At 38.0% G+C, this 24583-nt stretch overlaps 1 protein-coding gene across 2 annotated transcripts in view; it reads left to right on the plus strand.

Annotated features, from left to right (window-relative positions):
- Positions 1–24583, plus strand: part of slc44a5b (solute carrier family 44 member 5b) — a 40437-nt gene that overhangs the window by 10173 nt on the left and 5681 nt on the right. For both annotated transcript variants that reach the window (XM_008407050.3, XM_008407051.3), the window contains exons 2-16: positions 13477–13525; positions 16929–17002; positions 18710–18794; positions 19095–19179; positions 19299–19412; positions 20049–20109; positions 21217–21340; positions 22302–22385; positions 22644–22756; positions 22862–22993; positions 23096–23195; positions 23275–23367; positions 23530–23617; positions 23850–24112; positions 24407–24501. In XM_008407050.3, the coding sequence (XP_008405272.1) occupies positions 13477–13525; positions 16929–17002; positions 18710–18794; positions 19095–19179; positions 19299–19412; positions 20049–20109; positions 21217–21340; positions 22302–22385; positions 22644–22756; positions 22862–22993; positions 23096–23195; positions 23275–23367; positions 23530–23617; positions 23850–24112; positions 24407–24501 (1560 nt within the window). The remainder of the gene's footprint in view (positions 1–13476; positions 13526–16928; positions 17003–18709; positions 18795–19094; positions 19180–19298; positions 19413–20048; positions 20110–21216; positions 21341–22301; positions 22386–22643; positions 22757–22861; positions 22994–23095; positions 23196–23274; positions 23368–23529; positions 23618–23849; positions 24113–24406; positions 24502–24583) is intronic.

Below are 24583 nucleotides of genomic sequence, written 5' to 3' on the forward strand. Positions count from 1 at the left end.
ATAGCGACTCATTCATTCTTTTATTACATAGCGACTCACTCATTCTTTGGTTACCTAGTGACTCACTCATTCTTTTATTACATAGCGACTCACTCATTCTTTGGTTACTTAGTGACTCACTCATTCTTTGGTTACTTAGGGACTCATTCATTCTTTGGATACCTAGTGGCTCACTCATTCTTTGGTTACATAGCGACTCATTCATTCTTTGATTACATAGCGACTTACTCATTCTTTGGTTACCCAGCGACTCACTCATTCTTTTATTACATAGCGACTCACTCATTCTTTGGTTACTTAGTGCCTCACTCATTCTTTGGATACCTAGTGACTCACTCATTCTTTTGTTTATGTAGTGACTCACTCATTCTTTGGTTACCTAGTGACTCACTCATTCTTTTATTACATAGCGACTCACTCATTCTTTGGTTACTTAGTGACTCACTCATTCTTTGTTTACTTAGTGATTCACTCATTCTTTGGATACCTAGTGACTCACTCATTCTTTGGTTATGTAGTGACTCACTCATTCTTTGGTTACCTAGTGACTCACTCATTCTTTTTTTATGTAGTGACTCACTCATTCTTTGATTATATAGTGATTCACTCATTCTTTCATTACCCAGTGACTCATTCATTCTTTGTTTATGTAGTGACACAGTCATTCCGTGATTATGTAGCGAGTCCCTCATTCTTTGATTCCCCAGCGACTCACTTATTCGTTGATTACGTAGCGACTCACTCATTCTTTGGTTACATAGCGACTCACTCATTCTTTGATTACGTAGCAACTCACTCATTCTTTGGTTACCTAGCGACTCATTCATTCTTTGATTACATAGAGACTCACTCATTCTTTGGTTCCGTAGTGAGTCACTGATTCTTTGATTACCTAGCGACTCACTGACTCTTTGATTACCTAGCGACTCACTCATTTTTTGATTACATAGCGACTCACTCATTCTTTGATTTCGTAGCGACTCACTCATTCTATGATTACCCAGCGACTCACTCATTCTTTGGTTACCTAGAGACTCACTCATTCTTTGGTTACGTCCTCACTCACTCATTCTTTGGTTACGTAGTGACTCACTCATCCTTTGGTTACGTAGCGACTCACTCATCCTTTGGTTTCACAGCGACTCACTCATTCTTTTATTACCCAGCGACTCACCCATTCTTTGATTACATAGCGACTCACTCATTCTTTGGTTTCACAGCGACTCACTCATTCTTTTTTTACATAGCGACTCACTCATTCTTTGGTTACGTCGTGACTCACTCATTCTTTGGTTACGTAGCGACTCACTCCTTCTTTTGTTACCCAGCGACTCACTCATTCTTTGATTACATAGCGTCACACCCATTCTTTGTTTATGTTTACCAATGACTCACTCATTCTTTCATTACATAGCGATTCACTCATTCTTTGGTTACCCAGCGACTCACTCTTTCTTTGGTTACCTAGTGACTCACTCATTCTTTGGTTACTTAGTCACTCACTCATTCTTTGGTTACGTAGCGACTCACTCATTCTTTTGTTGCCCAGCGACTCACTCATTCTTTGATTACATAGCGATTCACTCATTCTTTGGTTACATCGTGACTCACTCATTCTTTGATTACCCAGCGACTCACTAATTCTTTGATTACATAGCGACTCACTCATTCTTTGGTTACCCAGCGACTCACTCATTCTTTGGTTGTGTTTACCAAGTGACTCACGTATTCTTTCATTTCCCAGTGACTCACTCATTCTTTCATTTCCCAGTGACTCACTCATTCTTTGATTGCATAGCGACTCACTCATTCTTTCGTTACATAGCGACTCACTCATTCTTTGATTATGTAGTGATTCACTCATTCTTTCTTTACCCAGTGACTCATTCATTCTTTGTTTATGTAGTGACACAGTCATTCCGTGATTATGTAGCGAGTCCCTCATTCTTTGATTCCCCAGCGACTCACTTATTCTTTGATTACGTAGCGACTCACTCATTCTTTGGTTACATAGCGACTCACTCATTCTTTGATTACGTAGCAACTCACTCATTCTTTGGTTACCTAGCGACTCATTCATTCTTTGATTACATAGAGACTCACTCATTCTTTGGTTCCATAGTGAGTCACTCATTCTTTGGTTATGTAGTGACTCAGTCATTCTTTGGTTAATTAGCAACTCACTCATTCTTTGGTTACCTAGAGACTCACTCATTCTTTGGTTACGTCGTGACTCACTCATTCTTGGGTTACGTAGCGACTCACTCATTCTTTTTTACTTAGTGACTCACTCATTCTTTGGTTACCAAGCGACTCACTCATTCTTTGATTACATAGCGACTCATTCATTCTTTTATTACATAGCGACTCACTCATTCTTTGGTTACCTAGTGACTCACTCATTCTTTTATTACATAGCAACTCACTCATTCTTTGGTTACTTAGTGACTCACTCATTCTTTGGTTACTTAGTGACTCACTCATTCTTTGGATACCTCGTGACTCACTCATTCTTTGGTTACATAGCGACTCATTCATTCTTTGATTACATAGCGACTCATTCATTCTTTGGTTACTTAGTGACTCATTCATTTTTTTATTACATTGCGACTCACTCATTCTTTTATTACATAGCGACTCACTCATTCTTTGGTTACTTAGTGCCTCACTCAGTCTTTGGATACCTAGTGACTCACTCATTCTTTGGTTATGTAGTGACTCACTCATTCTTTGGTTACCTAGTGACTCACTCCTTCTTTTGTTACCCAGCGACTCACTCATTCTTTGATTACATAGCGTCACACCCATTCTTTGTTTATGTTTACCAATGACTCACTCATTCTTTCATTACATAGCGATTCACTCATTCTTTGGTTACCCAGCGACTCACTCATTCTTTGGTTACCTAGTGACTCACTCATTCTTTGGTTACTTAGTCACTCACTCATTCTTTGGTTACGTAGCGACTCACTCATTCTTTTGTTGCCCAGCGACTCACTCATTCTTTGATTACATAGCGATTCACTCATTCTTTGGTTACATCGTGACTCACTCATTCTTTGATTACCCAGCGACTCACTAATTCTTTGATTACATAGCGACTCACTCATTCTTTGGTTACCCAGCGACTCACTCATTCTTTGGTTGTGTTTACCAAGTGACTCACGTATTCTTTCATTTCCCAGTGACTCACTCATTCTTTCATTTCCCAGTGACTCACTCATTCTTTGATTGCATAGCGACTCACTCATTCTTTCGTTACATAGCGACTCACTCATTCTTTGATTATGTAGTGATTCACTCATTCTTTCTTTACCCAGTGACTCATTCATTCTTTGTTTATGTAGTGACACAGTCATTCCGTGATTATGTAGCGAGTCCCTCATTCTTTGATTCCCCAGCGACTCACTTATTCTTTGATTACGTAGCGACTCACTCATTCTTTGGTTACATAGCGACTCACTCATTCTTTGATTACGTAGCAACTCACTCATTCTTTGGTTACCTAGCGACTCATTCATTCTTTGATTACATAGAGACTCACTCATTCTTTGGTTCCATAGTGAGTCACTCATTCTTTGGTTATGTAGTGACTCAGTCATTCTTTGGTTAATTAGCAACTCACTCATTCTTTGGTTACCTAGAGACTCACTCATTCTTTGGTTACGTCGTGACTCACTCATTCTTGGGTTACGTAGCGACTCACTCATTCTTTTTTTACTTAGTGACTCACTCATTCTTTGGTTACCAAGCGACTCACTCATTCTTTGATTACATAGCGACTCATTCATTCTTTTATTACATAGCGACTCACTCATTCTTTGGTTACCTAGTGACTCACTCATTCTTTTATTACATAGCAACTCACTCATTCTTTGGTTACTTAGTGACTCACTCATTCTTTGGTTACTTAGTGACTCACTCATTCTTTGGATACCTCGTGACTCACTCATTCTTTGGTTACATAGCGACTCATTCATTCTTTGATTACATAGCGACTCATTCATTCTTTGGTTACTTAGTGACTCATTCATTTTTTTATTACATTGCGACTCACTCATTCTTTTATTACATAGCAACTCACTCATTCTTTGGTTACTTAGTGCCTCACTCAGTCTTTGGATACCTAGTGACTCACTCATTCTTTGGTTATGTAGTGACTCACTCATTCTTTGGTTACCTAGTGACTCACTCATTCTTTTATTACATAGCGACTCACTCATTCTTTGGTTACTTAGTGACTCACTCATTCTTTGGTTACTTAGTGACTCACTCATTCTTTGGATACCTAGTGACTCACTCATTCTTTGGTTATGTAGTGACTCACTCATTCTTTGGGTACCTAGTGACTCACTGATTCTTTGATTACGTAGTGATTCACTCATTCTTTCACTACCCAGTGACTCATTCATTCTTTGTTTATGTAGTGACACACTCATTCCGTGACTATGTAGCGAGTCCCTCATTCTTTGATTCCCCAGCGACTCACTTATTCTTTGATTACGTAGCGACTCACTCATTCTTTGGTTACATAGCGACTCACTCATTCTTTGATTACGTAGCGACTCACTCATTCTTTGGTTCCGTAGAGAGTCACTGATTCTTAGATTACCTAGCGACTCACTTACTCTTTGATTACCTAGCGACTCACTCATTCCTTGATTTCATAGCGACTCACTCATTCTTTGGTTACCTAGCGACTCACTCATTCTTTGGTTACCTAGCGACTCACTCATTTTTTGATTACATAGCGACTCACTCATTCTTTGATTTTGTAGCGACTCACTCATTCTTTGATTTTGTAGCGACTCACTCATTCTTTGATTTTGTAGCGACTCATTCATTCTATGATTACCCAGCGACTCACTCATTCTTTGGTTACCTAGTGACTCACTCATTCTTTGGTTACCCAGCGACTCACTCATTCTTTGGTTACGTAGTGACTCTCCCATTCTTTGGTTACGTAGCGACTCACTCATCCTTTGGTTTCACAGCGACTCGCTCATTCTTTTATTACCCAGCGACTCACTCATTCTTAGGATACCTAGTGAGTCACTCATTCTTTGATTACTTAGTGACTCACTCATTCTTTGATTATGTAGTGATTCACTCATTCTTTGGTTATGTAGTGACTCACTCATTCTTTGATTACGTAGTGACTCACTCATTCTTTCATTACCCAGTGATTCATTCATTCTTTTGTTACCCAGCGACTCACTCATTCTTTGATTACCCAGCGACTCACTCATTCTTTGATTACATAGCGACTCACTCATTCTTTGGTTACCTAGTGACTCACTCATTATTTGGTTACGTCGTGACTCACTCATTCTTTGGTTACCCAGCGACTCCCTCATTCTTTGATTACATAGCGACTCACTCATTCTTTGGTTGCCCAGCGACTCACTCATTCTTTGGTTAAGTCGTGATTCACTCATTCTTTAGTTACCTAGTGACTCACTCATTCTTTGGTTACGTAGCGACTCACTCATCCTTTGGTTGTGTTTACCAAGTGACTCACTCATTCTTTCATTTCCCAGTGACTCACTCATTCTTTGATTGCATAGCGACTCACTCATTCTTTGGTTACATAGCGACTCAGTCATTCTTTGGTTATGTAGTGACTCACTCATTCTTTGATTACGTAGCAATTCACTCATTTTTTGGTTACCTAGCGACTCACTGATTCTTTGGTTATGTAGTGACTCAGTCATTCTTTGGTTAATTAGCAACTCACTCATTCTTTGGGTAATTAGCGACTCACTCATTCTTTGGTTACGTAGCGACTCACTCATTCTTTGGTTGTGTTTACCAAGTGACTCACTCATTCTTTCATTTCCCAGTGACTCACTCATTCTTTGATTGCATAGCGACTCACTCATTCTTTGGTTACATAGCGACTCAGTCATTCTTTGGTTATGTAGTGACTCACTCATTCTTTGATTACGTAGCAATTCACTCATTTTTTGGTTACCCAGCGACTCACTCATTCTTTGGTTACCCAGCGACTCACTCTTTCTTTGGTTATGTAGTGACTCAGTCATTCTTTGGTTACGTAGCGACTCACTCATTCTTTTGTTAACCAGCGACTCACTCATTCTTTTGTTACCTAGTGACTCACTCATTCTTTGATTACTTAGTCACTCACTCATTCTTTGGTTACGTAGCGACTCACTCATTCTTTTGTTGCCCAGCGACTCACTCATTCTTTGATTACATAGCGACTCGCTCATTCTTTGATTACATAGCAACTCACTCATTCTTTTGTTTCACAGCGACTCACTCATTCTTTTATTACATAGCGACTCACTCATTCTTTGATTACATAGCGACTCACTCATTCTTTGGTTACCTAGTGACTCACTCATTATTTGGTTACGTCGTGACTCACTCATTCTTTGGTTACCCAGCGACTCCCTCATTCTTTGATTACATAGCGACTCACTCATTCTTTGGTTGCCCAGCGACTCACTCATTCTTTGGTTAAGTCGTGATTCACTCATTCTTTAGTTACCTAGTGACTCACTCATTCTTTGGTTACGTAGCGACTCACTCATCCTTTGGTTGTGTTTACCAAGTGACTCACTCATTCTTTCATTTCCCAGTGACTCACTCATTCTTTGATTGCATAGCGACTCACTCATTCTTTGGTTACATAGCGACTCAGTCATTCTTTGGTTATGTAGTGACTCACTCATTCTTTGATTACGTAGCAATTCACTCATTTTTTGGTTACCCAGCGACTCACTGATTCTTTGGTTATGTAGTGACTCAGTCATTCTTTGGTTAATTAGCAACTCACTCATTCTTTGGGTAATTAGCGACTCACTCATTCTTTGGTTACGTAGCGACTCACTCATTCTTTGGTTGTGTTTACCAAGTGACTCACTCATTCTTTCATTTCCCAGTGACTCACTCATTCTTTGATTCGATAGCGACTCACTCATTCTTTGGTTACATAGCGACTCAGTCATTCTTTGGTTATGTAGTGACTCACTCATTCTTTGATTACGTAGCAATTCACTCATTTTTTGGTTACCCAGCGACTCACTCATTCTTTGGTTACCCAGCGACTCACTCATTCTTTGGTTATGTAGTGACTCAGTCATTCTTTGGTTACGTAGCGACTCACTCATTCTTTTGTTAACCAGCGACTCACTCATTCTTTGGTTACCTAGTGACTCACTCATTCTTTGGTTACTTAGTCACTCACTCATTCTTTGGTTACGTAGCGACTCACTCATTCTTTTGTTGCCCAGCGACTCACTCATTCTTTGATTACATAGCGACTCGCTCATTCTTTGATTACATAGCAACTCACTCATTCTTTTGTTTCACAGCGACTCACTCATTCTTTGATTACATAGCGACTCACTCATTCTTTGGTTAATTAGCGACTCACTCATTCTTTGATTACTTAGTGACTCACTCATTCTTTGATTATGTAGTGATTCACTCATTCTTTGGTTATATAGTGACTCCCTCATTCTTTCATTACCCATTGACTCATTCATTCTTTTGTTATGTAGTGACACTCATTCTTTTGTTACCCAGCGACTCACTCATTCTTTGATTACATAGCGACTCACTCATTCTTTGATTACATAGCGATTCACTCATTCTTTGGTTTCACAGCGACTCACTCATTCTTTGATTACCCAGCGACTCACTCATTCTTTGGTTACCTAGCGACTCACTCATTCTTTGGTTAATTAGGGACTCACTCATTCTTTGGTTAATTAGTGACTCACTCATTCTTTGGATACCTAGTGACTCACTCGTTCTTTGGTTACGTAGTGATTCACTCATTCTTTGATTACGCAGTGACTCACTCATTCTTTCATTACCCAGTGACTCATTCATTCTTAAATTGTTGACTTCATTTATTAAAGCTAAACCAATTCGATACTACGTCAGAAATTTGTTCGCTGCCTTAAACCAAATAACTTATTTTGCCACACTTGGCATTCGTGACTGCTGTAATAAGTATCACTGTGGGGGAGTTGTAGCCCACTTTTCTTTACAAAATTGTATTAATTTAGCTATGCTAGAATGTTTTTGAGCAGGAACATTTAAGGCCACGCGTCTCAATCAGATCCAAATAAAGACTTTGACTTTACGCCTTCAAAACCTTAATTTTGTCTTTTAAGAATTTCAAAAAGGGATTGGTCAGCAGTAGATGCCATTTATGCCTGTCTTTTTTTGTCTGGGCTTCTTTTTAACCTTTTCCAATTAGCTGAAAGACGTCACAAATCCTGTTTGTTCTTCATTGTATGATGGGTTTTGATATCCATTAGCCTACTTTAAACTAACATGTTTTATTCTAGTAATTTCTCTATCCTGCATGTCTGGTAGTCATCAAGCCTGTGTGTAGATACTGGAACGCATCAAAAAAATGTGGCTAATATTAGTTGTGTCATAATTTAGAGATTGCCGTAATTATATTTTCACATAAGCCCAGGTTGGTCTGGATAGCTGTTTTTTCATAATAAAATAGAAAAGTGTGGGAAAAAAGGCAAAGACAGGAAGGAGGAGGTGGGTGGATGATACTTTCTCTCATCCCCGTAGTTCTGAAATTCAATTAAACTTTTCTTCACATTTTTGTTATTGCGGAAATGTATGTAAAAGTAATGAGTAGAAACAACAAAAAACAGTCCCTTTCAAATGACCCTTTTGACCCAGGTTTTGCAGAGCACCTGTGATAGAGATTTTTTGGTATTATCATTTTGTTGTTACTTTAGTTCATATTCAGGTTAAAGTGTTCTCTTGTTTAAACTGTATGTGTGAACTGACCTGGAAGTCACAGCTGCCTGTTATCTTCATGTGAAACAGTTTGACCGAGATTTGAACCGGGCTCAGATCAGGGGCCAGATGTTAAATTGTTTTACGACCTTTGCTTTGTTTAGGTAAAATGTTTTACGACCTTTGCTGTTTTTCCTCTGCTGTCTATCTTGCCTATCCTCCCTCTTTGAAGTTTGAGAATAAAAGACAAGCTGTATCCAAAGAGAAGCAGAACGCTCTGTGAACAGCTCTGAGAAGCAGTTGACAGAGTCTTCTCCTTTTGCTTGCAGAAGTTTAGTCATAAATTCATATACGTTGTCTGTGGTTCTTTTATGTAGGTTCTAGGAAAATACCTATCAACCTGCTCTACTTGAGCTGTTTGCCTGACTACAGTATGAAAGAGGCTTGTGTTGGACAGTGGACCCCTAGGGGACACTGATGCCCGTGTCGTCTGTGGGTGTTATATATATATATATATATATATATATATATATATATATATATATATATATATATATATAATGTAAAATGAAGAACATAAAATGAAGCTGGGAAAGGCTAGGAAGTGTGATTGTGGATAAAGAAAATGCAGAGCTTGTCAATGGATGGGGCGCTTTATGTTTGTCTGAATGCCATAAACAAAATAAAAATTTTAAAGATGGTCTGTCTTTCTATCTTCTTTGAGAGAAGATTACTTGAAGTAGTAACCTTTCTATGTTTTAAAGGTAATGAGGATGTTACACAATATAATTACTTCTCCTTTCTACAAAGTATTATTCAATGAAGACAATACTAAGGAATGCTTGGCTAAAAAAATAGTCTTGTGCTGATTCTTCACTCTACACAGCTTTATTATATGAAGCCTTTTGTTTGTCACCATGAATTCTTATGCTTACATTCAGAAAAGGACACAGTGACATTGTCGATAGATTAAATGTTAGTGCTGCTAACAGCGATACTAGCTGTCACAGCGTTGCATGCCTGCCAGGCTTTTTCCGAACAGTTCTGACTACAGACTCTTATTCTGCCTGACTACAACCAGCAGCACACATCCAGTCCACCCTGCAAAGGCAGACTGCAGTGCAGTCTAAACAGCCGTCATCTAATGCAGTGTCTGCTGGTGGCCCAGCATCATTGATGATTTTCACCACTCGTGCTTAGCCCCTCCTTCGTGTTCATTTTTTGGGTCAGAGAAAAGTACATCAGGCTTGTCTTAAGTAGTTAAGGTCATGAACAGGAATCATAGCTAGGGCTAAATTTCGCTTTTAGCTGAATAAGCACCTCTGATTATGACTGTATTAGAGTAATGAGGAGTGAAGTGATCCAAAATAGTTTGACTGAGTGTGAGCGAAATTTTAAAACTTTCTGCTGCTCAAGATCCCACTTGTAATTTTTTTTTGCAGAACCTCTTGAGCTAAACAGTCTCTTATTCTGTGCTTTGCCCAGTTTGTTCTTTTGATGATTTCTCTGTATTGCAACCTATTGCAATACATATCTCATACCGGATATTCTATCTTGGCAGCTTAAGTATCTCAAAGCTGTTGAGGAGTCCGGACACCATTGACACGACTGCATCCCCTGACATTTACTGTTCTGCACCACAATCTGTCCTCTCACCACTGGCTCCCCTTGATCTCAGTATGATTCAGCTTCCACTCACCATATGGGCAGATTTTTGACACATTTCCTGAAGTTTGAAGACTGTAATGGATATTCAGATGGCTAAGATGACTGAATTTACCTTAAATATATCTGTATACAGCTAGCAAATGGCACATTTTGCTCAACCTAGCAATTTATTTTATTTATTTATTTTTTTAAATCATCTGTGATTTCGGATAATCCAGTGCAATGGTCTGGTCATGGATCTGTGTCAACGACTAGTTATTAGGACATGGTCTACGGTCCAGAGATAACTTCCTCTTATTAATAAGCCAATGTGCTGAATTTACATAGATTATTAAATGACCTATTTTACCTTGTCTGTATGGGAAGTAAGGGAGAATACTTGCTTTGCTTTTCTGGAGGGGTATATTTTGACACATATTGTGATTGTTGGCGAGTACTTTAAAATACGGGAATATTCTTAAATAAGCCAGTAGTTCATCTTGTCAAAGGAGCATAAATATTTGGACCAAAACATCTTTCAGTTTGAAGCAGCTTTTCCCCTGTTTCCTATCTTGCCATGTATGTTGGCATGTCTAAAATCACATTTTTGTGGGCCTAAAGTAAAGAAAGTAAGTCCTTTTTAGTGAAACTTTTCCATCCAGTTGGGCTATGAAGTCTGTCTGTCCCTTTGATGAAACCCTCGTTTTGCATAGAGCATTCATATTGAAATGAGGGGTGATCTCAGTGTTTTACTCCATCAGGGGAAGATAAATTACTTTTGCCATGATGTCACCGTCTCATTCTTTTTTTCCATACTTGTGTGACGAAAGTTGAGTGTTCCCCACACAGTCTGAGTCCCTTCAAGTGATGAAGTTGCTGAATTAATTAGAAAGGAGGTCATATTGTATTTGACATGGTGAGATAAGCGAGTATTCAGCAATGCGGACAAAGCTTTTGCTTAGCATAACATTAACCAATGTCATTATTGGGTCATTACTGACACATTTGGAGTCACACTTGTGTTCAGTCGCAGTGGTTCTATACATTTCATTGTGACTCTCTGGCATGTCAAAAACATCCTTTGCATCCTGGCTTAGCTGTTGCTAAAATTCCATAGGAAGGTGATGCTGGAGCACTGATTCCCCAAGGCAGCATATATTTCTATGATATTGAAACACAAAACAGGTGCACAATAGTTTGATGGGAAATTTGATATATAATGTGGCTACAGTAAATACACAATACCACCCTTTAACAGGGCACATTTCAAATTTTTTCTGACAAATTGAAACTCACTACATCACCCGGAGTGCTTTAATAAGGTTTTCTGAGTAATGTGCAACTTTTAATGCCTCCGTTAAGAAGTGCTTCATTAAAGTGAGTCGAAGCAAAAAGAGAACAATGCTGCAAGTATATTTTTGGCCATGTGTTTTTCTTTTGTTGCCGACTGTGCAGCTGAAGGGCACCCCTTACATTTAAAATAGCTGCTGAGCAGAGTTTTCGCACACCTGCTGCAACACCCTATTTTACTGTTGACTTGTGTATTTAAAATTTCTGCTATTCATAGTTACTGCTTTAGGTGCAGTTAAAGGTTATAGAAAGTGTCTGAAAGGCCACAGCTAATGTTCACTGTATTGTAGCTGGTAGTTTTGTAGGTATAACTAACAGTCAGGCTTTGCTGGTTTTAGGAAATTATCGATAAATGTTATCACAAGTCCTAATAAAAGCATTACATTATGAGCAAAAAGTTAATTTAGTTTAGCAGTTCCTTTAAGAAAACAAAAACTATATATTATTTACAGTTTCTAAGAAACAGCATTGTGTCTTTCTTTGCTGTATGAAAATAATCAAAATGAACAGAAATAAATTATTTAAGTATGTCTCTGTGTGTAATAAATGTTTCACTTTTGAGTTGAATTGCTGAAATAAACCTTCCAGTAATATCCATTCAGCTGAGGTTGCTTCTATGTATAACGTAATTTTATTGTAGGTTCCTTTATTCATTTAGAATACAGACGTTTTAGAAGTCTGAACCAACAACCGAATTTTGCATTTCTCAGATTTCTTTTTTCCCAATCAAATTTGATTTGTACATACACTGGTTTGGGAATTGCGCAGATGGGAGAGACCCAGTCATGATGACCCTAAGTCTGCCTCAGCTGCTCAGAAATATCACACCCCATGAGCAATGATTCATGAGGCATCAGAAACACGTCATATGTTCTGTCAACTGCAGTTGAGACTGTTTTGGTACTAAAGAAGCAGTGATTAAATGCAAGTACATGTGCTCTTTTGCATTTGAAAGTGCACACGTTAGAGAACTTAAGAGTCCTTTGGAAGTTGACTGCTGCTCATACACAGTAATGAGATGTTTTTCCAGCTTCCCATCAGATTGATTTTTGAAGGAAAAGTTAACCCCCACGGGCCCAAGGGAAACGTCTTTGTCGTCCAACTCTGTTGTTTGCGGATGTCGCTTTTACATTAGATTTGTGCGTGTCAGTAACACGCAGATGATGTCCTGGGGTTGCGTTAACATTTTCAGAATGTTAAAATCGATGTAATTAATTAATAAAGATTAATGTGTTAGAACAGCACAGCGGCAGAGTTAGTAGTGTTGTTGTTGCTTTCCAACAAGAAGGTTTTGCATTCATGTCCCAGCCTCGGGTCTTTTTGAATGCAGTTTGCATGTTCTCCCTGTGCATGAGTAGCTTCTCTTCAGGTACTCCAGCTTCCTCCCAAAGTCTAAAAACATGACTGTCAGGTTAATTGAGCTCTCTAAATTTTCCTTAGGTGTGTGTATGTGCGTGTGTGTGCGTGCGTGTGTGTGTGCGCATGATTGTTTGTCCTGTCTGTCTCTGCGTTACCCTGAAATGGGCTCGGTGCAGGCGTCCACCACTTCTCGCCCAATAACGGCTGGAGGCACCAGCCCCCTCCTCACAACACTGCAACTATAAGGGTGTTCAAATGATGGATGGATGGATGGATGGATGGATGGAAATCAATGGCTTGGAGTTCCGGCCTTTGTTATTTTTCATATTGGTTAATTGTGATTGTATTTATTAATCCATGTCGCTGTTCTCTCTTCAGGTGAACCAATCAAGTTTGACCCAAACTTCAGAGGGCCTGTTCAGAACAGGTAGATACTAATCTTTACCTAAATTGACTTTCAACATGTGCACATTCTGCAAAATATTAATACTCACTGGATAGCATTTCTATCATAAACATGTTTTTCCGTTGCACTTTATTGCAAAATAAGAAAAACTTTTTTTTTTTTTTTTGTAATTTAGACGACTTGACCCACCTGCGTCTGAACCCTACTTGAGTATTGATTGTCCCTGTTGTGCAATAATTTTGGCGCATACTTCTGTCACAATGTGTATGGGATACATGGATTATTCTTCATGCAACAATAATGATAATGATGACTACTCTGGTCATACAACCACAGGGAATTATGGGCGTAACAACATAGTGACAGTTTCAACAAATATGTAAAAACAATATATATATTTTTTTTATAATTGTTTTAAACATAAACAGCTTTAAACATCAAAAAATAAACATAGGCCCACTTAGAGGAGCGTAAAGAACATTCAGTTATTTATAGTAGGGGTAAATAAAGTCTTGAAATGAATTTTACATTTAATAGTGGTTTGATTTCTTTTAATTTTATTTGAATAAAGTACACTTTGCAATAGTCTTTGAGGTTTTCATTCTCCACTTTTCTTTATGAGTTAGTCTTTTCCTTTTCTTACCTGACCAATTTTCTCCTTTGACCAATCTTATCTTTTATCCTTAGTGCCAGTTTGGCAGGTTGCTGTGCAGGCATTTTCCAGTCCTGTTGTTTCTCTGAATCCAACCCTCCGCATTACACATTACTGCGATGTGGCTGCTTTTTAGAGGAGCAGAGCACACTTTGATGTTGTTCTGACCCACAGGCTTTTCTTAATGAGAGCAGGGAGAAGAGTAACTCGGCGGTTGTTTTTCTTTCTTTTTTTTCTTTCAGCCAGACTGAATATGGTAACTTACGCAGTTACTATAGGTCATTTATAGGTTAGATGTTGTAAATGTTTATCATTTTAAACATATAAAATCAAAACGATACAACAGTGAACAGTGCCCTATTCTGTGTGTCACTGAGTCTAAATGTAGATTTTAAACATAAATCAAACTGTCTTTTTCATCACTGTTTTTCTTCATTCAGAGTGTTGTATTTGTTGATACAGCTGCCCTGAACAGCTGCCACTCATGGATTTTTTTAAGCATGTAAAATATCCCTTATTTGAGCAAATCTCTCCTTTTTTTTTTTTTTTTCCCCCAATGATTTTGACAAAACTGGGACAATCTGGCAGATTCCCGCCACAATGGCTCCCCACTATCCTGTTAAAAACCTGCCATCTGTGTCACTTTGGCTTCCGCAGATAACCAGCCCTTCACACACAATGCACACTCCAAAGTTTGCCACTTCACTCGCGATGCTTAAAGTATTTATACATTTTGTTGTTTTTTTTTGTTTTTGTTTTTGTTTTTTGTTTGTTTGCTTTTGTCGTTTTTAGTTTTCAAGCAGAATTCCTGCCAACAGGAAGTAGGAGAAAGCTTTTGTTGATCTCTGTGCAAGTGACATCTGAGCAGATCTGAAGTTTGGGAGTGCAGCCATGTTGGAATCTACTTGAGATATAACAGAGCAAAGCAGGACTGTTTCACTCTCCTCTTTTTATCAGCTTTCCTCCAGCACACTGACCTTTATTTGCTTCAAAGGTGACTTTGTTTTAACACTCTAGTGCTGTGCTTGCTTTTTTTACTTAAAAAATGCAGTCTTGTCTAAACATGGAGATGAAACAGACAAGAAATTCATGGAAACCTTGATTAAAAAACAAAAAAACAGGAGAGGCACTTTCACCTGAGGAAGCTTAGCTTTTAGATATTCTCGCTGTAATTTACCTCTGATGTTTAAGAGTGATATCTTAGCTATTTACCATCCAGGATGGAGATGGATTTTAAAATTAGGAATGCTATACTTTCCATAGGAACCCAGACATTTATTTTTTTGAAAAAAAGAATGAAACGAGTGACACTTTGCTTTACTACTTTCTTTTTAAGACCCAGAATCTTAAAACTTTAGTGATAGAGACGCATATTGTCATTATAAACCTTATATTCTGTGTCTGTTGCTGACATAAACATGCATAGCAGCGACCAATTTTGACACCATTTTTTTTTTCTTTTATGCCTAGATAAAATGGTTGATGTCACAAGATAAAAAAACAACTAATAGTGTAACTGGATGTCAAAATGTTGTAAAAATTCAAAAACCCTCTTGAATTTCATGTAATCATAATGTCCGCTGTCCCATTTCAGCTATAACATGAAGAGGGGATTCAAAAACAAATGTCATGTTGGAAAATAATATGCTTGACCATATTATAGTATTACAGGCACATACACAGTTATATGTTTAGGTATTAAATAATATTCTTCCTTTAAGATCAAGGATTTTAAAAATCTTTATATTTACTTTTTTTGGACCATAAATATAATTTATTACATCCAAAAGCACATGTAAACAAAGTCAGACCGTTGATCTATAAAGTTAAAGTAAGTATACAATTAGCAGTATTTTACTCATATTGTTATGAATGTCTGTGCTTATTTCAGCTTTTATTCTTCTCCAGTCGGGTTTCTCCACTGCTGTTATCTCTGCTAATTCATTGTGAGGTGCAATAGAGTCTGTGTGCAGCGATGTAGTCCTCCTGCAGAAAAAAAAAATAAGGACAATTCATTGCCCAAAGAGAGACTCAAAGGAAGTACTGTTACATCTTTCAGCTTAGGCCTCCTATTGACCTTGGCTTTGAAAAGCGGAGGGGATGAGAGCCTCAAGTCAATTTCCCAAGCAGACGGCACCATGGGAAGGTTTTGAATTGTCCTTCGCTTGAATGGTGCCACTTGACACAGTGGGCTGGACTTTTCTTCATTTGTGGATGGGTGTACTCCTTCCAAGCATCTGAATGGTTTTAAAATGAGCTAGCTGCACAGCCCCTCACTGTGCAGGAGGGAGGGTAAGACGGCTTGTTATGCAGTAAGCCTATAAAAGAGTGAAAAAAGACTTGGAGAGGATGCATTTCTTTTTATCTCTTTTTTTTTTTGTTTTATATATATTTTATTTTTGGCAGACTGCTGTGAAGAGAGAAAATCTTCAAATATCTGTGTCTGTGCCGGTGGGACAGTTAACCCTTTGGGGAATTGGATTCTCATCAGGAAGTTGGTTGAGAACTACAGCAGTTCTTTTGAAAATGAAGTACAGAGATAATCCTCCCTCCAAAATGTGTACATCATATATTTTGTAGAGCTGTAATTCACCTGCCATAAACCTACTACTGTGTAACACAGTTATTATCAATAAATCCAGGGGTGCGTAATTTGGTTTTCTTTCGCTCTTCAAAAATAACAGCAAATTGTCGGTTCACTGTAAAACTAAACTCCCTGTTTCGGGTTTTTATGTCCCTCTCTGTTATTTATCCTTGTGTTCTAATTTACAGGAAGTGCACTGATGTGGTTTGCTGCATTATCTTTCTCATTGTTATCCTGGGCTACATCGCCCTGGGTACTGTCGGTGAGTTTCCTACGTTGCCGGTGATTACATCACAAAAGCCCTGAATTAATAAGCTTGTTAATAACCCAAATATCTGGTTGTTTGGAGTGTAGCAAATTTAAATAAAACATCTTCACTCAAAGAATGCGCTATGTTCTGGTCATGTCTTTACCTTGAAAAAAAAATATCACAAAATAATAGTGTGTTGTTTCAGTCAAGTATTTAATTATTTGTTTAAAAAATATATATTTTATTTCTTTAACAGAGACTGTGTGGTAAATTTTCTTTCTGATTTGTCAGACTTATACTCTTTTAATCTGTACCCTTTTGACCTTTAATGAAAAGTGTTTTGATGGGAGGTACTGTTATTATACTTCAAAATATGACCTTGATTAATCCAAGCATTCTTCCTTGTCATCGTGACAAGATTGCCCAAATGTTTGCATCATCTACCAATCTAGCATTTTTCTTGAATGTACAGACTTATTCAGAAAAAATAAAATGTTATTTAAAAGTTAATTTATTTCAGCAACTAAATTGGCTAAGTGAAATACATTCTAAAGACTGATGCTTTAATCTCTCTATTTCTGCTAATTATGATAATTTTCTGCCTTGAGCTAGGGAAAGCACATTTAAAATAAAATCATCACATTAGACCAATAAAATAACTTTTACACAGAAATGTGCACTTAAAGCACAGTTAAAAAATTATTTAGCAAAATTTATTTTAATGCATCAAATGAGCCTTATCAAAACACACACAAACTGATTTAGTATTTAGTTTGTCCAGGGCAGACAGGGAGGAGATGTAGGGAAAATCCATGATAGAAACTGTGCTCCTAATTTTTGTTTGTAAATCATTAAAGTTGTGTGTTCATATGTTGATTCCACTTTGGACAAGGTTTAAAAGTCTAATTAATAGTTTACATCACATGTGTCAAACTCGAGGCCCAGGGTCCAAATTTGGCCCTGCCTTAGCTTTTTATGTGGCCCTCTAAACTCCAAATTGCAACAATAACTCTCTCCAGTTTTTCACAAATCCGCAAAATTCACGCACACAAAAAAATCATTGACAGATCCCCATATTTTTCTGATTTTACTGACAATTTTTCTCAAAATTGGCCAAAAACCATTGGGCTTAACTGACTGCTGCCTCAACTTCATTTGATGTCAAGTGATAGTCTGTGAATGATACAGTGAATAATAAAAATGTCCATTTAACATCACACATTAGTGCAAATATCGTATAAATTCCTTCCGAATATTTCTTAATTACCACCACAAATTCTGTGATTTTGATTGCCACCCCCCCCCCCACCCCTCCCCCCACACACACACACACACACAAAAACAATCACAAAATCCTGGATGGACTGACAAGTTTGAAAAGATGTTCAATATTATTCAATTTTAATGCTTACAGAATGCTGAAATTGCTATTTATTCATATCTTAGTAAAATGAATACATTTTGGCACAACCCATCTAAGAACATTCAGATTTTTGATATGATCCAAAATGAAAACGAGTTTGACACCCCTGGTTTAGATTATATAATATGACAACAGTCCCTAACAATAATGTCAGCCACTGTGTAGGACTTACTTTAACCTTTTTTAACTGTCATGCAATTTGTTGCTTTCTAGCTTCCGAAAAGGCAGGTAGTGATCTTACCAGTGGCATTTCAAATGAAAAGCAGTTTTTTTTATTTTATTTGTTTTTTTCCTAGCCTGGTTCCACGGAGACCCCAGGAAAATCATCTCTCCAACTGACAGCCAGGGTCAGTTTTGTGGCCAGAAGGACACCTCGAATTCGTGAGTTACAATACATTTGCCTTCAAAAACTGACATTACAGTGAAATAATTATGATGTTCATGTTGTCTGTCAGCTTTCCCATTGTTATCTTTACGCTCTAAATAGGCTTTGTCTACAGCATCAGTACACAAGAGATGATTTGTGATTAATCCTGACAAGTCTTAATTCACAGAGCACAGCATGTTTGTTTTTCTGTGTGTGTGTGCTAAAGACTTGCTCATAAATTGTCTCTGCAATAAAATTTTAGATCTCTCTAATCTAAAGCCCCTCTTTGTCTGTTGTGTCTTCTTTGTTTGTAGAAATAAAAACATATTATTCTACTTCAACATGCTGAAATGTGCCAGTCCTGCAGTTTTAATTAACCTCCAGTGCCCTACAACTCAGGTACGAGACTGAAGACAGCCCTGTCCGGTAGAGCATTGTACAAAAAACAAAGCATTTTTCTCAATCTTTCCTTCAAAACTGGTGAAGTTTATCCTCAAGAGATGTGTTTTCTCCCTCAGCTCTGTGTCTCCAAGTGCCCTGACAGATTTGCCACGCTATCGAACGTTTCAGCTGACAACAGCTGGGAATATTACAGGCAATTCTGCAAGCCTGGCTTTGAGTTTGGAAGTAAGGTAGGAAATGGTGACGGATGTTTGTTATACTCTTCCCACAAACTGATTTATAGTTGAAACCAAACAATTTACTTTCCACCCAAAGTCTCTTTCTGTAGGCCTTTTTTAGCGTAAAAACATTAATATTTTTTAATATAATTTAGGTTGATAAAGATCCATGTCTGCAGTTATTTACTAAATAGCTTAATGTACATGGCTTTGATAGACAAGCGGAAAAGAATCGACCTTTACTCATGCTCACCTCAGCTGTGTTCTCTCGACTGACAGCAGCTCAGTGCTAATGACGTTAGCATGACGCTGTGTAAGGTGTTGTGTGGGAGCAAAAGACACCGCACTCATACTGTTTGGAACTGAATCATCATTTTCCTTCCCAAACCATTTCAAGTGTGTATATTGTTCAATTCTGACAGAACTGAACTTCAGGTTTCATTCAGGATAAATTATGATGGCAAAACCTGTTGGCCTTTTTAGTGTTGAAAGTTTCTATGCAGCATCCAAAGAGATTTTAACAATGAGCCCTTGAAAATTATAGTAGCAATTATTGTACTTAAATCTCTCTTTTAAACAACCGATTGGTCGATGACTGTTACGTATTTTGAGTTGTATAAAACCGTGTCTCGTCTGTTACTCTTTCAGTCAGTTGCAGAGGTCATTCGAGATGAAGATTGCCCTCTAATGCTTGTGCCAAGCAAACCAAGTAAGTGGAAAAATTAAGTACTTGTCTGCCAAATAATGGCTAAGTCAAAAGTTATTATACCCTTTTCAAATTTAGACTTAAAATTCAATTTTAATGTCACTAACACCTTTTTTTCTGACTAGAATTATTATTAGAGGGGACATATTACACATATTTCTCTTTTTTAACAAGTCGTTTTGAAAAACCACAATGGGCGGACACTTCCCCTCACCTAAAGCAACCCCAAAATAATGGATGGATGAAAAGTGTTTTGTTGCTGACTGCAGTTACGGAGAACAGAGCTGCATGGCTTCATTTTATTTTTATATTTCTGTTAACTTTTATGCACAATTTGAAGTATCACACTAGAAAAGCTTGACGGAAACGGCAAAATTCAAAGTAACAATCTCTGTTTCTTAATAGGTCTTACACTCGCCTCAGGTGATCTTTGCATTTTCTGAAAAAAGTTTGTTCTCTAAAAGCGAGGTGGAAACGCATTTCACGAATAAATCGCGATGTGGAGAATGATCGCATCCAGTTTCGGTTTGTCTGAATCACTTCACAACAGACTTTTTTTGAAAACTACTGACAGTACACGGCAAGACCAGCCGACAGACTTTGACCGAAAGAAAGTTTTGTTTATACTGTTCATTGCAAATATGCAAATTAAACATGATTACCTCTCAGAAGCTGCTTGCTGTATCCTTGAAGGCCTGGATTCAGCAAGCAGCTGGACTTGGGGTCAAAGATGTACGGTTGTACAATTGTATGTCTTTTTGCACCCATTTTCACGTCAGCACAGAGTTGTTGGCTTGGTCATCACCATGCTATTTGCATAACAGCGGTGTAGCTCTAAAACAACTCATTCTCAAAGGAGCTCAAAATAGGCAGAACCAAGCAGGTGAAATCTCATCTGAGAATCATTTTCTGCAAAACATGTAACATTTTGCTTTTTCTTTTTATGTTGTTCTATTGCCTTCTGGGATATTCTTGTTATTTTCTACTAAAAAATAAACTTCTTGATTGAATGAAAATAATTCTAAAACTAGATCTTCACAGGAATATGACAAGTTTTGGGCATAACAGCAAATACAAACGTCTAACGTTTCCTTTCCAAATGTCCTTCAGTACTACAGCGGTGCTTTCCTGAGTTCACATCAAAGGAGGGATTATTAACTGTTGCAAATCAGACCACCTTCAGAGACCATCACAACAACACGTGGAGTGTCAGCGATCTCAGAGATGCTGCAATGTAAGACTTGCTTCCCACCAGCTTGAATCTTTGCCTTTGTCTTTCAGAAAACTAGGTTATAGTTTAAGGTTAAATTTCACTTTTATTCATAACATTTGCTAAATGTTGAGCGGTTTTATAGGTTTGAGTCTGCAACACAAAGTAACTTACATTGACTACCCCTCTGTGTTTGTGAACACACTCTGATTACTCTCCATCACACACTGCTTGGTCATTAAGTTAAAAATAAAAATTATTATTTTTCTGAAGTGTTTTTTTTTGTTGTTATTTTCATACCCCGGGCTATACTTTTTAAATCATGGGAAAGGGTGCAGTGCCGCCTGCTGGTCATTCTTTGCAACTCTTCAACATTTAAAAATCTTCATACTATGTGTTTGCTTTTGATGTTATTATATAACATGGGATTTTAATTCAAAAAGTTACTTCATTCTTCACTGAAATCTAAGTAAGTGATATCACAAACATCTGAAACCAGATATGCACAGTACAAGCGCTATAAAAATGACATAACATTTATAATAATTTTAAAAGATTTTTTTCATTTTTCCAAAACAAAAGTTTTCATACATTTTCCCAGTATTTAGTTTTCACATGGACGATTGTTTCCATTTTGGGAGTATGCTGCACATTTTCCATCAAAATATATGACATCTGTGGGAGACAATTCTTCTTCTTGACTATGGCTGTGTCTTTCTGTGGTGTTAATACTTGTGAACAGTTATTTTAACTGGCCTTTCAATTGTTTTGTTGGCCTTTTCCAAATAGGCTAAAGTCAAGGTAGTATGAGTGGGTATGTGTATGTAAACTTCTCCTGATGAAAAACACAATCCCTAAAGCTACATAGTTGAATTACATACAACAAACACTAGCAAACTAGTAATACATAGGTTGCAAACCTGGTCTTCAAATGTGTTATTGTCTCCTCTTTCTCTCTCTTTCAAACATTGTTACTTTATAACAGGGGAATAGCCAGGCTGCTGAATGCCAAAGAAATTGGCATAAAGATCTTGGAGGATTATGCAAATTCCTGGGTGTGGATATTAATGTAAGTACAGTAGTGTGTTTTATGTGACAGTTTCTTGTAAATTCTTTAAAAAAGAAAAGTTTGTACTGTTCACTTGTCAAATATTTGGACATATTCTGCTATACACAGTGACCTATCTGTACACAGTGACATATGCGTGTACTGTGCTTTGGACAGGCGAAGATGTAATCCCATCTGAAAAGGCTGCCACAGATGACTGGCAGCCTCTGGCGTAGTGTTTGCTTTTTCTCATGCCATCCTGTCTCTGTGTTGCCACAGAGGCCTGGGAATGACCATGGTGTTCAGTCTGAGCTTCATCCTTCTGATGCGCTACATTGCTTGTGTGATACTGTGGCTCATGATTTGTGGTATCATCATTGCAGCCGGCTATGGTGAGCGTGCACAACTCGAACGCATCTTAAACAGTTTTACTTCTAGTTCTGGTCTTATGATAAACGGTCTTACGATGGCTTTGTTTTTTGTTTTTTAATTTTCAGGTGGCTGGCGGTGTTACAAAGAGTATGTTCTTCTGTTGGATAAACCAGATACAAACGTCGCCATCTCTGATATTGGCTTCCAGACAGATCTCAGCATTTACCTTGAGATGAGCCAGACGTGGCTCGTTTTGAGTATGTTGCAAAACAACTCCCATACTTGGCGGCGCATGCGTTAGCACCAAAGTTGGTAACAGAGACCAGATGAAAGTGTCTGTTTTGTCGTTTGTGTTTTAGTGATCGTGCTTATTTTGATTGTGGTCGTCATCGTTCTTATGCTGATTTTTCTGAGAAAGAATCTAAGCATCGCTTTTGCACTAATGAAGGAAGGAAGCAGGTGAGTGTGACTATAAGCTTTAACCAGTAAAGCTGTATATGTTCACCTTTTTTCATACAATGTTTGATCTTGTTTCTAGGGCCATCTTTTACATCATATGTACTCTCTTCTACCCGATCGTCACCTTTTTTCTTCTGGCCATCTGTATAGCCTACTCTGCTGTCACAGCAGTGTATCCTTTATTTTTGCATGTTATATACATATACATGTGAAATTAATTAACTTGTCAGATATATTCAAAAATTTTCAGATGCCCCTGTTATTTAGCTTTGTGTGGTAGTTATAATTTAGTTGAGAGTTATTGGGTTTGCTGCCTTATCTGGTGATCCCTCAGCTTCTTGGCCTCTTCAGGTAACGCCATCTACAAGGTGACATCCCCTGATGATAAGTGCATTCACAGAAACCTCACGTGCAGTCCAAAGGTTAGACCCACACACTCATACCACATCACATTAGCAGTGTGAGAAATGAATTGTTTGTGCGTCAATAGGTTTCTACCGTGCATTAGTTTTTATTTGGAAGGATTCCTACGCAACTTGGTCAGACAGTGTTTGGTAAATATGTGATTACTTCAGATGCACACTGATGCTATTTGCAAGTCATGTCCTGAGCATCTCACTAAATACCAAATTCTCATCTGTTTCTATGTTTTAGACCTTCAATCAGACCAACATAGCCAAAGAGTGCCCTGGAGCACAGTGCATGTTCGCATTCTACGGTGGAGAGACTGTATACCACAACTACATCGTCCTCCTCCATGTTTGTAACCTGTTTGTGTTCCTCTGGCTGGTCAACTTTGTCCTGGCCTTGGGAAAGTGCACTCTGGCAGGGGCATTTGCCTCCTACTACTGGGCCAAGAGGAAGCCGAAAGACATCCCCACCTGCCCTGTTTACGCTTCGTTCAGCCGAGCCATGCGGTAGGTCTCAGACGCACTTTAAAGTAAGCTAATAACATTGTGTATAAATCTATATTTATATGGGGTGAAGAGTTGCAAATGGTAAAATAAAAATCTCAAAAGTGGGGAAAAGATTAGTGGTTTAGGAGTTCTGCTGCTTACGAAATCCTAGTATTTTATGTCAGTAAAACATAGAACGAGATGAGTCGTCTCATGAGAAACTGCTTGGTTTTGATCATTTCTGATCCAGTGTTAAAATTAATCACAGCTAAATGGTTTTTTTTTTGTTTGTTTGTTTGTTTTCTTTCTGCACAGTTACCACACGGGTTCTCTAGCCTTTGGCTCTCTACTCCTTGCTATGGTGCAGATGATCCGAATTGTTCTCGAGAACCTTCATCTCAAATTGAAACGCAAGTTTGAACTCTTTAAATGACTGGCATTCTTACTCTGAACAAAATGAACAGTTATTTCAAATAAAGTGATGATGTTGGC

The sequence above is a fragment of the Poecilia reticulata genome, chromosome 4 (assembly GCF_904066995.2).
Source record: "Poecilia reticulata chromosome 4, P_reticulata-male-v2, whole genome shotgun sequence".
NCBI classification, from domain to species: Eukaryota; Metazoa; Chordata; class Actinopteri; order Cyprinodontiformes; family Poeciliidae; genus Poecilia; species Poecilia reticulata.